This window comes from Xyrauchen texanus, chromosome 1 (assembly GCF_025860055.1).
Source record: "Xyrauchen texanus isolate HMW12.3.18 chromosome 1, RBS_HiC_50CHRs, whole genome shotgun sequence".
Lineage (NCBI taxonomy): Eukaryota > Metazoa > Chordata > Actinopteri > Cypriniformes > Catostomidae > Xyrauchen > Xyrauchen texanus.
In genome coordinates this window covers 31,662,875-31,678,012 of record NC_068276.1, presented here as the reverse complement: position 1 = coordinate 31,678,012, position 15,138 = coordinate 31,662,875, and the positions used below count along the sequence as shown (strand labels likewise).

The 15,138-nt window shown below is 38.2% G+C and overlaps 1 protein-coding gene across 1 annotated transcript in view; it reads right to left on the bottom strand.

The window, feature by feature from the left end:
* The window catches only part of LOC127632025 (pleckstrin homology domain-containing family G member 4B-like), a 99,891-nt gene that overhangs the window by 65,673 nt on the left and 19,080 nt on the right, over positions 1-15,138 (bottom strand). Inside the window, exon 2 of the mRNA XM_052110696.1 lies at positions 3,806-4,003. Within this exon, the coding sequence (XP_051966656.1) occupies positions 3,806-4,003 (198 nt within the window). The remainder of the gene's footprint in view (positions 1-3,805; positions 4,004-15,138) is intronic.

Here is a 15,138-nt window from a genome sequence, read left to right as displayed (position 1 = left end):
ATTATATATAACAAGACACAAAGTAAAAACTAAAACATGCAAATATGATGAGACAGGAAATACACAGAATAGTTATAATGTTCTTATTTCAATGTCCAATTGCTTAATCCACTGCCTCCATGAAATTGTCCCAATTCCCACGACAGGATCGGAGATGATATTCAGTGGTGATGTGAAGAATAGTTTCATTTGAAGTGCCACAATCACACTGTGGAAAAGATGTTTTCCCCCACTTATATAAAGAATCTGAATACTTACCATGTCCGGTACAGATTGTATTTTTATTTATTCTTTTTTTTTTTTTTTCAGTGTTCATTTCTAGAATTTGTTAACAATGTATAAAAATAATGTCAAATATTCTTTGATAAAAATATTTAAGAAAGCAGCGTAAACTATACATTTGCATAGTCATATCAGTGTAAAATCGGTGAACAATCCACATAGAAAAGGTCAGTTTTCATTCCAGCTCAATAATTAACTATATCGGCCACCATATCGGTAATCAGTGAATTTTCCCACTTTAAAATTGGCATCAGTCTCAAAAATCCCATATCAGTCATGCTCTACTCTGAAGCACTGATAGGACTAATTATAATTTATTTTCACATGAAGAAATTATTAATATTTTAGGAAGAAGGAAATAACATTACACACAGTAGTCCAGCAGCCATGGATGGAATGTCCATGTTAGCAGTCACATTTACTCAAAAAATACAGAATCAAACCAATTGTACACACAGTGCAAAGTGAATAAGACATTTACTCGTAGCACATGTTAAGTACTATTACCTTGGGCTGCATCCGAAAACGTAGGCCGCTGACTTGCTACCTTGCTGCCTAATCAGTTAACTGCATCAAGTACCTGACATCTGTTTTGAATGAATGTAACTTAAGGAAACTGGTCTCCAAACATTTTGAAAAGCCCCTTATTTTCATCCTACATCTGTATACAGTCTCCAGAGGCAGCATTTTTCTGATTTCAGACACAGCCTTGCAGTTGCACTCATGCGCACCTGTGCATCCAGCTCAAGCTTTTTAAATGGCCTGAATCTCCTACTTGGATTAAGACAGACTGACTGCCATGATTTGTGAATTAGAGGAACTTTTGATCCTGATCCTGAAGTTTTTGATTCTGGCTGATGGAATACAGAAGACCTTAGATGAGCGCTCGACGGGAAGAAAATGCTGGATTTTCGTGAGGTTTGTGAGTTACATCTTTATAAGTAAGATATCTGCATATTAGAAAAGAAAGTTAAAGGTGACAGGGAACTGTTGAGGAGAAAATGTTAGGCTACTTGCTTCAAAGGAAGATTTATTAGCATTCCACAGGACGCTGGATCTGCTGAAGTTGTGTGAGGTTGGTTTATTACATCTGTTTAAACGAGATATACCGTCTACAAATATGTGCATATGATATTAGTATTATTGATATTTGCCTTTTTATAATTATACAAGACAGTTAAAAGTTACAGGGACCTGTCGAGGAGAGAGAATGAAACTGTGAGCACTTTAATATTATGAGCACAAACGCATCTGTAGCGACTCTGATATACAGACCTTTTAAATGACACTGATACACACCAGTCTATTATTGTAGTAACACGATGGCATGTAAAAACAAAACAAACTGTGACTGGTCGTTTACATGTCTCAGTCACTTCACATATAGGCAGTCGATTCTCTGCGCCTTCAATAAAGAAATCGCCAAAAAGGGAAACTTTAACAGCTGATGCGATAATTTAAAAAAAAAAAAACGATTTAACGGCCTTGGTGATACATCTGCTGACCACTAGTGTTGAAGCTCCAAGTAACTTTTACTGAATAAATAGCAGGCGATTAAGAAGCTGGATTCAGCCTATTCTTTCCCTGCATGCTGTGTCTCATGAGCGTGCAGGAAAACGTGATTGTGTCTCATTCAGTTGAACTCAACTTAAGCATCTCATGGAACCACACAGCAGATGTTACCAGAGCAGCTCTTGAGAGCGCATGATGATGAACCGCTTTTGTGCTCAAGTGCTCTGATGCGCGCAACGTCTACAGAGGCTTGCACAAACTCCAGCGAAAAATTAACGAGGTATAAACCTATTAATTAAAAGAAATTACCACAAAGCATTTCATTTTAATAAAATTACTTTAATATAATGACTGTGTAATGGCAAATGTCTGTGGTTATTGCAAGTTCATTCAAGCAGTGTAAATGACACGCAGTGACAGAGAGGATGAGATGCCAGCTCCTCTATTTCTGTGGAGATGAAAAAAATGCAAGAAACAGAATCTCAAAGTATTCCTTCATGAGAAATAAAGAGTAAACCAGAGAGCCTTAAAATTATGTGTGAAAGTGAAGAATTTAAGGCACAAATATTTTACTATAGTATAATAGCTATACAGGTTGGCTGGGTTACAAAACAAACAAAAGACGAAAAATAAAAACAGCAAGTAAATGTCAAATGGACCAGACAAAATCTGAAAAATAAGAGATATATATTTAGACATTTAGAAATTAATTGATAATTAAACTTATTTTAATTAATTTAAAATGTATACTTATATATTTTATGTTTGATTGTCATTCATGTTTTTGAAGCCTTAAAAGGAAGTCATATACCCTTACTTTATTATATGACCCAAGGTAAATTTGTATAATTTAGCATGAAGCACACAGTTTGTATGACAATTAATCATCATATCCGTTGAGAGACCTAAAACTGGCAAGTAACGTCATAAACACAATTATTTGTTTGACAATTAATCGTCAGCCAAATTTCATAATCATGACAGCCCAAATATTTATAATACTTCCAAACCTGTGAATTATTTGTTAAAAATGTGTACAAAATTTCAAACAGTGACAACAGCATGTATCGTTATTTAAAATGCAATTTCATTACATAATATAAATTGATAGAATTTGAAAATGTTATGATTTTAAAAAAGCTAAAATGTGGTGGCCTGGGTAGCTCAGCGAGTAAAGACACTGACTACCACCACTGGATCCAAACCAGGGCATGCTGAGTGACTCCAGCCAGGTCCCCTAAGCAACCAAATTGGCCCGGTTGCTAGGGAGGGTAGAGTCACATGAGGTAACCTCCTTGTGGTCACTATAATGTGGTTCTCCCTCGGTGGGGCACGTGATGAGTTGTGCGTGGATCCCTCTTAGAATGGTGTGATGCCTCCACAAGCACCATGTCTGTAAACACGCTCAACAAGCCATGTGATAAGATGCGCAGATTGACAGACTCAGACATAAGGAGGCAACTGAAATTCGTCCTCTGCCACCCGGATTGAGGCGAGTCACTTCACCAACAAGAGGACTTTAGGAATTGGGCATTCCAAATTGGGAGGGAAAAAAAATGCTAAAAGAATAAAATCATAAGGCGAAATATAAAAATAAAATTTACATTATACAAAATTGCGTGAAGTCATATATACTGTATGAAGAGGCACCCTTTCTCAGTTTGCATTACGCTTACATGTCATCAAAAGTCTGGAGTGTAAAAACAAAAATGTACTAGCCAATGCCGATTCTTTCTCCAACATGACCGAAGAGGGTTAATCTAGTACTTTCTGAATCTTTTTCTGAAACTTTTCCATAAATATTTTATATTCTGTACATTGTTAATGACCAAACTTTTGTGCTATACATTTTTTCCTAAATCACCCACCCCTACTGATAACAATTGGTGGTTCTCATCCTGTCTTCTCTCTAATCCAGGCAAGAATCCCACCACATCCCTATCTTTTCTGTATCGTTATTTCTCTTTTTCTTTCCCCATCTCTCAAAATGAAAGGAAACTTTAACACTTACACATGCATCCTGCTGAATGCTCTGTAGGATGTGTTTAGCAGGCACCAGGAAGTCGATGAGGTAGCGTAGCCCGTCCCCGCTGTATGTTGTCTCGACCACGTCTAGCACCTGGCACAGCACAGTAGCCGCAGTGGCCTTGAACGGAGGGTAGAGAGCAGAGAGTGTGCTCTGGATACAGCTGTCCAGAGATTCAGAGTCCTGCAAAAAAACATATGACACTGTCAATGGAAGCGCTAGAAATTAACAAGACCATTGGAGCTGTAAACTATCTATACATTTATGACTGAAGCATGCTGAACTTGAACTGTATATCTACACAGTATATAAATTGTCAAATTTTATCATCAAACACAATACCATTTTGACATTATTTGTTATTAATACATATCCTATGAGGATGCTAGAAGACTTCAGTTAGGCCACATGTCCTCGGAACTGCATGAAACACAATATGGTGTCCATAAATCATAAGACAAAGAGACAAAACTGCCTGCACATACACACTGAAAGACTTAGGAAGTGAATCATCCAGGCTTGGTTTTTCTGTCAGTAACCAGACAAAGCTTTTTTTTGCAATGTCCACACCTGTCTTTAAAGCAGCTGATCAGTGTTCCCGGTGGTCTCTGTGATTGGTTTTTCGCTCTAAGCAGTTTAGAAGAGCACAGGGACCAGCTGTGAAACCTGACTCTTGAAGCCAGTGTGGGGACCAACCAAAAAGCTGCTAAAAATATCAGCCGCTTCAACCACACTTTCATGGGATAGGCTTCTAATGAATTCTACTTTATTTTAGCCTGTTAGTTCTTCTAAGTGATCACTTTGCCTGCCATTCACACTTTTGTTGTTAAGCTTGTATGTGTCGGTGTTGCAAAAATCATGTCTAATATTGAAGGCACCATTCACCCACTCTGTTGTTTTTATCAACTCTCATTTACCATGTGTCCCTATATTCACTTTCTCTCATTTTCATAAAAATATGATGAACTTTTATGCATTTGCATTTATTTTTCTAAATTTGAGGATCTTGCATACCAAACACCACTGCTGTAATGACAAACTAATGCATCCAAACTGCCCTGAAAGCAGCTCTACCCTACTTTTAACTCACCCAATGGCTGTCAAGCAATTTTCTCATGACGTTTTTACTTACAGTACCATTTATGGCCTCACAACACTACTTGGGTTACTAAAGATCAGAAGTACAGTACACCATATCCAGTGTCTGAGGCCAGGGGAGTGGTTGAAGGAGAGATAATAGTCTGATAGTCTGAGTAAGATGTGAATGTGTTTGTACATGTGTGGTCACCTGTGTGAGTACAACTTAGAGGATTGCTTTCTTGAACTATTGTTTATCTGCTAAAATCTATGCAGATGGTTTTTTTTATAATTTTTCCTCTGTTTTACCATGTGGCCAGCTGGAAGATTAGGCTATACAGCTCTTATAACAGCGGCAGAGGTGAAATAAAAACAATCACTTACACGTCATGGGGATTTGCTATATCTACAGTGCCTTGCGAAATTATTTGGCCCCCTTGAACCTTTCGACCTTTTGCCACATTTCAGGCTTCAAACATAAAGATATAAAACTGTAATTTTTTGTGAAGAATCAACAACAAGTGGGACACAATCATGAAGTGGAACGAAATTTATTGGATATTTCAAACTTTTTTAACAAATAAAAAACTGAAAAATTGGGCGTGCAAAATTATTCAGCCCCCTTAAGTTAATACTTTGTAGCGCCACCTTTTGCTGCGATTACAGCTGTAAGTCGCTTGGGGTATGTCTCTATCAGTTTTGCACATCGAGAGACTGAAATTTTTGCCCATTCTGCCTTGCAAAACAGCTCGAGCTCAGTGAGGTTGGATGGAGAGCGTTTGTGAACAGCAGTTTTCAGTTCTTTCCACAGATTCTCGATTGGATTCAGGTCTGGACTTTGACTTGGCCATTCTAACACCTGGATATGTTTATTTGTGAACCACTCCATTGTAGATTTTGCTTTATGTTTTGGATCATTGTCTTGTTGGAAGACAAATCTCCGTCCCAGTCTCAGGTCTTTTGCAGACTCCATCAGGTTTTCTTCCAGAATGGTCCTGTATTTGGCTCCATCCATCTTCCCATCAATTTTAACCATCTTCCCTGTCCCTGCTGAAGAAAAGCAGGCCCAAACCATGATGCTGCCACCACCATGTTTGACAATGGGAATGAAGTGTTCAGGGTGATGAGCTGTGTTGCTTTTACGCCAAACATATCGTTTTGCATTGTTGCCAAAAAGTTCGATTTTGGTTTCATCTGACCAGAGCACCTTCTTCCACATGTTTGGTGTGTCTCCCAGGTGGCTTGAGGCAAACTTTATTGTTGATTGTTGTCCTATGGACAGAGTCTCCCACCTCAGCTGTAGATCTCTGCAGTTCATCCAGAGTGATCATGGGCCTCTTGGCTGCATCACTGATCAGTCTTCTCCTTGTATGAGCTGAAAGTTTAGAGGGACGGCCGGGTCTTGGTAGATTTGCAGTGGTCTGATACTCCTTCCATTTCAATATTATCGCTTGCACAGTGCTCCTTGGGATGTTTAAAGCTTGGGAAATCTTTCTGTCTCCAAATCCGGCTTTAAACTTCTCCACAACAGTATCTCGGACCTGCCTGGTGTGTTCCTTGTTCTTCATGATGCTCTCTGTGCTTTAAACGGACCTCTGAGACTATCACAGAACGGGTGCATTTATACGGAGACTTGATTACACACAGGTGGATTCTATTTATCATCATTAGTCATTTAGGTCAACATTGGATCATTCAGAGATCCTCACTGAACTTCTGGAGAGAGTTTGCTTCACTGAAAGTAAAGGGGCTGAATAATTTTGCACGCCCAATTTTTCAGTTTTTTATTTGTTAAAAACGTTTGAAATATCCAATACATTTCGTTCCACTTCATGATTGTGTCCCACTTGTTGTTGATTCTTCACAAAAAATTACAGTTTTATATCTTTATGTTTGAAGCCTGAAATGTGGCAAAAGGTCGAAAAGTTCAAGGGGGCCGAATACTTTCGCAAGGCACTGTAAATCTTTAATTATTTTAAATATGCACAGAAATACTCAAATCAGCCTGTCTGGCACCAACAATCATGCCACGGTCCAAATCACAGAGATCACATTTCCCCACTTTGATGGTTGATATGAACATTAACTGAAGGTTCTGACCCCAAAACTATCTGCATGATTTTATGCCCTGCACTGGTGCCACACAATTTTTTTCTTGAGGCCGCCGAAAATCGCCCGCTTGCATGGGAAGTGACTGAGACAAGTAAATGACCAGTCACAGATCTTTTTGTTGTTACATGCCATCGTGTTACTACAATAACAGAACAGTGTTCAACACAGTGTAATTTAAATGGTCCGTGAGTGGTGGTGGCGTAGTGGGCTAAAGCACATAACTGGTAATCAGAAGGTCGCTGGTTTGATCCCCACAGCCACCACCATTGTGTCCTTGAGCAAGGCACTTAACTCCAGGTTGCTCCAGGGGAATTGTCCCTATAATAAGTGCACTGTAAGTCGCTTTGGATGACAGCATCTGCCAAATGCATAAATGTAAATGTAATATCAGAGCTGCTACAGATGCGTTTGAGCTCATAATGTTGAAGTGCTAGCCTGTTTCATTGTTCCTCTCTCTCCTCAACAGTTGAACTTTTAACTGTCTTGTCTAATGATAAAAAGGCAAATATCAGTAAAAATAATATCATATACCGTCAGCAAATATGCACATATCTCATTTATACAGATGTAATAAACCAACCTCACTCAACTTTAGCAAATCCAGCATCCTGTGAAACATTCATAAAATCTTCCTCTGAAGCATGTATTCTAACAGTCTCTACTCAACAGTTCCCTGTAATTTTTCTAATAATAAATATTCAATAAATACTGAAATTATCAATAAAACTTCTATTATACCATTTGCAAATATGCAGATACAGTTGAAGTCAGAAGTTTACACACACTTTAGCCAAATACATTAAATCATTACCTGTCTTAGGTCAGTTAGGATCACTACTTTATATTAAGAATGTGAAATATCAGAATAATTGTAGAGAGAATTATTTATTTCAGCTTTTATTTCTTTCATCAAATTCCCAGTGGGTCAGCAGTATACATGCACTTTGTTAGTTTTTGGTAGCATTGCCTTTAAATGTTTTAACTTGGGTCAAACGTTTTGGGTAGCCTTCCACAATCTTCTCACATAAGTTGTTGGAATATTGGCCATTTCATATTCATTTCATTTCAATAATACAAAAAATCTCACCTACCGCCACCACCTCTGGAAAATCATCCTCCTTACTTATCACGGCTGCTAATGGTTCCAGGGCAAGACAGAACAATAATGGGGAAAGAGGGCAACCCTGCTGGGTGCCCCTATCAAGAGTAAAATAAACTGAAATAAATCCATTAGTTTCTACTATAATCGCTACCAGGTGTCTTTAAAATAACTTAATCCAACCAATAAAAGTATTCCCAAACCCATATATTTCCAAAATCTTAAAAAGATAATCCCATTCTATCATATCAAATGCCATTTCGGCATCAAGTGAGATGGCAAATTATCAGACTCCGGTCGCTGCCACTGACCACATGATATTGAAAGGATATCAGAAGAGCTGCGGCCACGAATAAACCCCACATGATCTATATGTACAGTACAAGAGATGTGATACCTTTACATAATCGGTTAGCCAAACGTTGTGACAATATTTTAACGTCTAGCTGGATTAGAGAAATTGGACGGTAACTCTTACACTCGCTTGAATCTTTGTCTTTTTTAATAATCAGGCTGATCAAGGCTTGCGTTATGGTTGGAAGAAGCATTCCATTCTTTCATGATTCTGTTTAAACTTCCAGCAAAAATGGAACCAATTCTGTAGCATAAGATCTAAAAAAAACTCAACAGGAAAGCCATCTGGCCCCGGAACCTTTCCTGTAGACAAGGCCTTAATTACCTCGCCAAGCTCCTCCATGGTTATCTCAGAATCAAGAGATTTTCTTTGCTCAACCATCAGTTTAGGAAATTCTAATGGTTCCACAAAGTTTTTAATATCCTTATCAGTACACAAAGACATGGAACTATAGATATCAGACTACATTCAGCACTTCAGCACTGCCTCTGCACTTTTAATTCCAAATCCACAAGTTCTAGTGCTTTGAATTTTTTGGTGAATGAGGCATAATGTATGATCCGGCACCTAAGAACCACCTTAAGTGCCTCCCAAGCCAAGACCACAGAGGATACGGAGGACCGGTTGGTCTCCAAATAAACATTGATTTTAGCCTTTAATATTTGTTGGAATTCAGGATTTTGCCAAAGGGATACATTAAAGTGGCAACTATATGATTTCCTTTTCTCCATTAGTGGCATCACCTCTAAACACACCAGGGCGTGATCTGAGATCAAATGTTTCCAATTGAAAAATCAACAACAGATGAAATGAGGGACTTAAATATAAAAAAAATTTTTTAATAAAATATATAATATATATATATATATATATATATATATATATATATATATATATATATATATATATATATATATATATATTAGGGTTGTGCCGATGGACGATATCATCATCCATCGTGATGGCTGACCAACATCACGATGTAGAGCCACCATCGTGATGCCACGCCCCCTTTTGCGAGTCTTGCTGTGACTCACTAATCCTAGTCTCTTCTATAGTTAACCTAAAAACTTTGCAGGGATTGCTCTGTAAATTAAATTGAGAAAATCCTTCTCATTGTCACATAGCTCTTGTATACACTGAAGCGGCAGTTTAAGATAAACCTAGACCAGCGAACGTCAAATAACTTTTGTCTGGTTAATACTTTTAAAGAAAAATTTCCTTGGCCATAAATCCATAATGTCAAATCAAATGAAAGAAACAAGGTGAATATGAATAACACACATTTATTAAAACATAGAATAACAACAAATAAAACAAGAAAACGGGAACAACAGACCAAAACTCGGCATTAACATTTCACTTATATTTAGCAGCACAATTAACTTCAGCACAGGCTACAAAATAAATTAGCCTATGTTATTGAAATATTGTAAAGTGGTCATATGAACGTTTAAAAAATAATATGCAAAATCGAATAGCTCCACAACGGATGGCGAAAAATGCGTAAAGAAGTCTAATAACTTTCACCATAGACCATGTTTAAATTTCGATGTTTCTGGCCAGAAATACCAACATATTCACTTTATCTGGTTTTAATAAGCTGCGGATTGGAGTAACTACACTACCCGCTGTGCTGAAGACCCGCTCTGATGGAGTACTGGTAGCACATATGCACAGATATTTCCGTGCTAATCTTGCCATGAACGGAAACCTATTGTCGTTCGTTTTCCACCAAGTCAGCGGGTCCTCTTCCCTATCAATGGCCATTTCCTGCAGGTACATGGTCATTTCTGCCTCGACCTTTTGCTCATCAGTGAGTAAAATAACGAAATTATAGTTTTTAAGTGGAAAATAGTATTTATGTAAAGAGATATATTAAAATAAAAAGTGCACAACTCTTCTTAAGTGAAAGCTAAAAAAATGCTTCACGTGTCGTGCAACCTACTGATAAAGCGCCGACGAGTCATTAGTTGGGTTAGTAAAATAACGAAATTATAATTTTTCATATCATTTTTGAAAATTATATGAAATTATATAACCCCACCCCACCGACGATATCATCGTCCATCGCGATGTTTTACTGTCAACATCGTCAACTGCCAATTTAGGGGACCCTAAATTAGGCGCCCAACCCTAATATATATATAATTATATTATATATATATTCTAGAGTAAATCTTACAGACTGATGAAAAAATATATATAGTCCCTACCAGATGGGTTCACGTGTCTCCAAATATCTGTAAGACCAAGATTTTCACACATCCTGTGTAGCATCAATGTTGCTCTATTGTGCTTGAACACTTTTGCTTCACTATGATCAAGGAATGAGAGTCCATCAAAAGATTAAAATCTCCTCCCAATATTATATCATGAGGGGTCCCAGTAGCTTGCAACATCCCTTCAAGATCTATAAATATCAATAATGACTCTTCCTATTTTATCTTTAGACTGTTTGAGACATTTGAATTGTAGAGGCTTACTTATCAGTGTAATGACTCCCCTGCTCTTACTTGAGCCAGCACTGAAGAAAACAGGTCCACCCCAAATCTTTACATTTTTCAGCTTTGTGCGGGGAAAGATGCATTTCTTGAAGAAACACTATATCAAATTTTTAAGCTTAAGAAGAGAAATAACCTTCCTTCTTTTTATGGGGTGCCCCAACCCATTCACATTCCACATGGAGAGAGACAATCTACTCATATTAACATTTTACATTTTGACATATGAGAACATATAGATTTTGTGTCAAAAACAAAATTATAAAAGACCACATAACAACATTAGTGCAACAAACAAATCCCCAACTTCCCCAGAACCAAACAAACAGAAAAAAGACAAAACGTGAGCTAACTGCCACCAAGAGAGCTAGCTGACGTCACTGGACTTCCTGTTGCCGATGGCACGCTGCACGAGTGTTTGTAGCCTGCTTAGGCTGTGTTATGTATACCCTGTCTTGTTTCACTGTTGCCCTTTTGTTTGCCATTTTTGTCACTTTTGCATTTCTTAGTTTTCACTTTAGTCCCTTATGCAACTCCATAGTCCCCTTGTTAGCGTTCGTGTTTTCTGTCATTGTTTTCACCTGCCCTCATTAGTTTGCCTTTTGCTTCTGTTAATCACCTTGTTGTCTTGTTTGAGTTCTGTTCGTTCATTGGCCCCTTTTTCCCATGTTTATGTATTTATACCCTGTTTCTTTGTTCAGTCCTTGTCTATCGTTGTTTGATGTCAGCCTGGTGTGTGTTTCCTTCCCGAGTCCTCTGTTTGTTTACATCGTGTCTAGTTAGCAGTTTTTTATGTTTGATTTCCCCATTGTGGGTTGTTCCTTTGTGTTTACCTGTTTTGTTAATTAAATAAAGTTTAAACTGCGTTTGGATCCGCATCTCCTCGTCTGCCTCGTTGCTCAAGCGTTACAGGCTGCTTAGCATTGCTTATTCTTATCCTCATACGTTCATCGTTTTATCACAATTAGGCTGCTTTAGTTAGGTCTGCCTGAACCAGAAACATTTATCATGATCTATAACTATAACTAAATTGAATGGCATCTATGCTAATATTATTTTCTTTGTTTCCCTGTCTCAACCTCGAGAGTCCTATCCTGAGGTCACCAGAACCGGCTGGATTCAGCTTCATTCCAACTTCGTGTTGGATTCCACTGCTATGTGTAGCAGTGTGACGATGACTAAATGCAGCCGGTGCAAGCCAAACATCACTTCAGTCTATTTTGATGGACTTCAGAGGATGAACTGACGCCAAATCCAACCATAAGACATGGGATACTTCATATGCCATTGCGTGAACCTTGGACTTAGGATGGACAACACCAAACCTTTTGAACTTACCGGCCAGGTTGAACTGTGATGCACCTCACTGATCTCTGCCTGCATCACCTCAGTCTATTGATGGACTACACTCTTGAAATGGAATACATAGATTAACAAGGCCAATTAACAAGGACAATTGCATCTATGTGAAATCTATGTTTAAACACTGACCCTTATCACTTAATCATTTTAAACCATGACTTGCACTATACATAAGTAATATTGGCATTATATTCATGATGTTAGCCAGCGGGGAACTGGCCCCCACAGTGAGTCTGGTTTCTCCCAAGGTTATTTTTCTCCCATTAACCAACATCTTATGGAGTTTTGTGTTCCTGGCAGTGACAGGGGAGCATCCTCAGTGGTCGTAAGCACCGACAGTGACTGGGGAATAGGAGCCCTTCTCCTCCTTTTCTGGACGGCCGTGAGCACTGCCATGGGAGTCTCGATGAAGGAAGGCTGAGCCATGGGAGGCTCAAGGGGCTGAACCATGGGAGACTCAATGAAGGAAGGCAGAGCCATGGGGGGCTCGATTAACAATATCTCCAGGTCCACCGAGGCTGGGGAGAAAGTGGTCTCCATTGAAGAGAGCTTAGAGACCACTGGAACCAGAATAAACAACCCCCCCATATAGATCATGATAAATTATATATATATATAATATATATAATAAAAAAATATTCAGATAATTAAAATGCATTACATTCTTGTGGCAGAAGAGTTAATCATTGATAAGACAATACAAAAAGCGGCTTTAGAATACAATGTATTGTTTACTACCATATTATTGATCATAAGTCAGTCATTGGCATACAGTTCACAGCAATCCATTACACAAGTGAATTTGTCAATCAGTTGGAGATTTATCATGAGGGCTTGTTTAAGAGCCCGTCAATCTACACCTGCATCATACATGCTTGTGTAGCTTCTCGGGTGTGTTGTGTCATAAACATAAAATGTTTAGGTCACTGTGTCAAGTTAAATATAGTTTAATACTCAATCTTTAAACACATCTTGAGATCCCTTAGTTTGCATTTGCGCTCCTTCAAGTGTTTTGAACGCAAGAACGTAATGCATGTTTGTGTTGTGTGTCTGCTGAATGTTTTTTTCTTCACTGAACTATGCATTGCTCATACAGCTGAAATTTCACTTACTGCCCTCTGGAGTAAACAGATGGTACTACAAGCTTGCATTTCTCAGGAATCTTCCCTATTATGGTCCGGGGGCAGTGCTATTAATTGCGTTAACTATTTTAACTATTTTATTTTGCGTTAACTATTTTAATTTGATTTCTTGTCAAATTAAATCGCACTGAATTACCGCGTTAAATCGACAGCCCTAATATATATATATATATATATATATAGGCATTGTGTCGGCCTATCGGCCACCCTGCTCTCTGGATATCAGCATCAGCCATTAAAAAACCCATGTCGGTCAACCATTAATTGTAATGGAGCCAAATCACAGTTGTTTCAAAATGAGTCTTTGATGTGTTAATTATTTTGGTTGCACAATTAACTTCATCTGGGATTTTATTCAGTTATCGTATCACAATACCTACCCCTTTTCCACAATCGGTCAACCTCTAATACAAATGTGCATGTATGGTCTCAGATACATCCATGGAAAAGACTCTACTGATAGCAGAACAAGGAACAGCATCAGGGCCATCGATAAAGTGCATATGTATAGTCTATGTTGAGCGAGAGAACGAAACATGGAGAACATGGGAATGAACAGAACGAAAAACATAATTGCACAGCTGCGAGCTAGGCTGTAAAACAGGTGCACTCTGAGTAAATATTTTTATCCCACCAGCACTAAACAGAGGAGAGAACAGAGATATAATTTAGGAGGAATGAAAAAGCATTTCCTGTACACAAACCATAGACTGATACAAGAATAGATAGCACCATAGAGGCTACCTGTATACTTGTGAGTTTAGAGAAAGAGGATTTAATTAGACAGACAACCAAAGTGAGATAACACCGCATAAAGTTAGGGCATGGATCAAAGGCAACAACTGACCTGCATCAGTATAGGTTACATTAGTCTCAGACGGGGTGGTGTAGATCTCAAATACTCTGTTTAAAAGAAGAAAATCATCGAAGTAAACGTTTGAACTTTCTCAATTAGACTCTACAATACCTTGAACTCATGTGCAGTGCAGTGGTGCGATTTTTTATTACATGACAATTGTCGTAGCAAACCAATTTAAACAAAGCAATGATAACATGCATTATTTTTTGTAATTAACATTTTTTTTATTGATTCCACAAAACATACTAGAGCACAAAAAAAAAATTGCATAGGGCATCATTCAACCATTTAAACCCTACAACCACCCCTGCTCCTCCCAAACCCCAACCCCACCAAGACCCCCAAAAATCATCCCTGTGGTCACATAAAAGTATACACATGAATATAGACACACATAAAAATAAAAAGTAAATAAATAAATAAAATAACAATAAAATTTATAATAATATTTTTTACATGTTCAGTAATGTCAGGTATCCGCCCCATTTCTCTATAAACAAATTCTATTTTCCTAGCCTTCAAAACAACCCTTCTTCAAAGGCTGCATCCCTCTCCGAGCACCACTCACACTTGGACATGATAGAAGAAATAAATTGTGTCAAAAATGAAATTATAAAGACTACAATCCAACATTAGTGCAACAGTCAACCCTGCCCTAGGCAGCAAACTCACTTTGTGTGCTCTCCCCGAGCTCAATGGGGGATCCGGTGGCTGCTCAGCTGCATTTTGTTGTCGGCCCTGACACAGTTCGCGGGTATCATTTAGGGCTGCACAATTAATCGAAATAAAATCAAAACCGTGATATGAC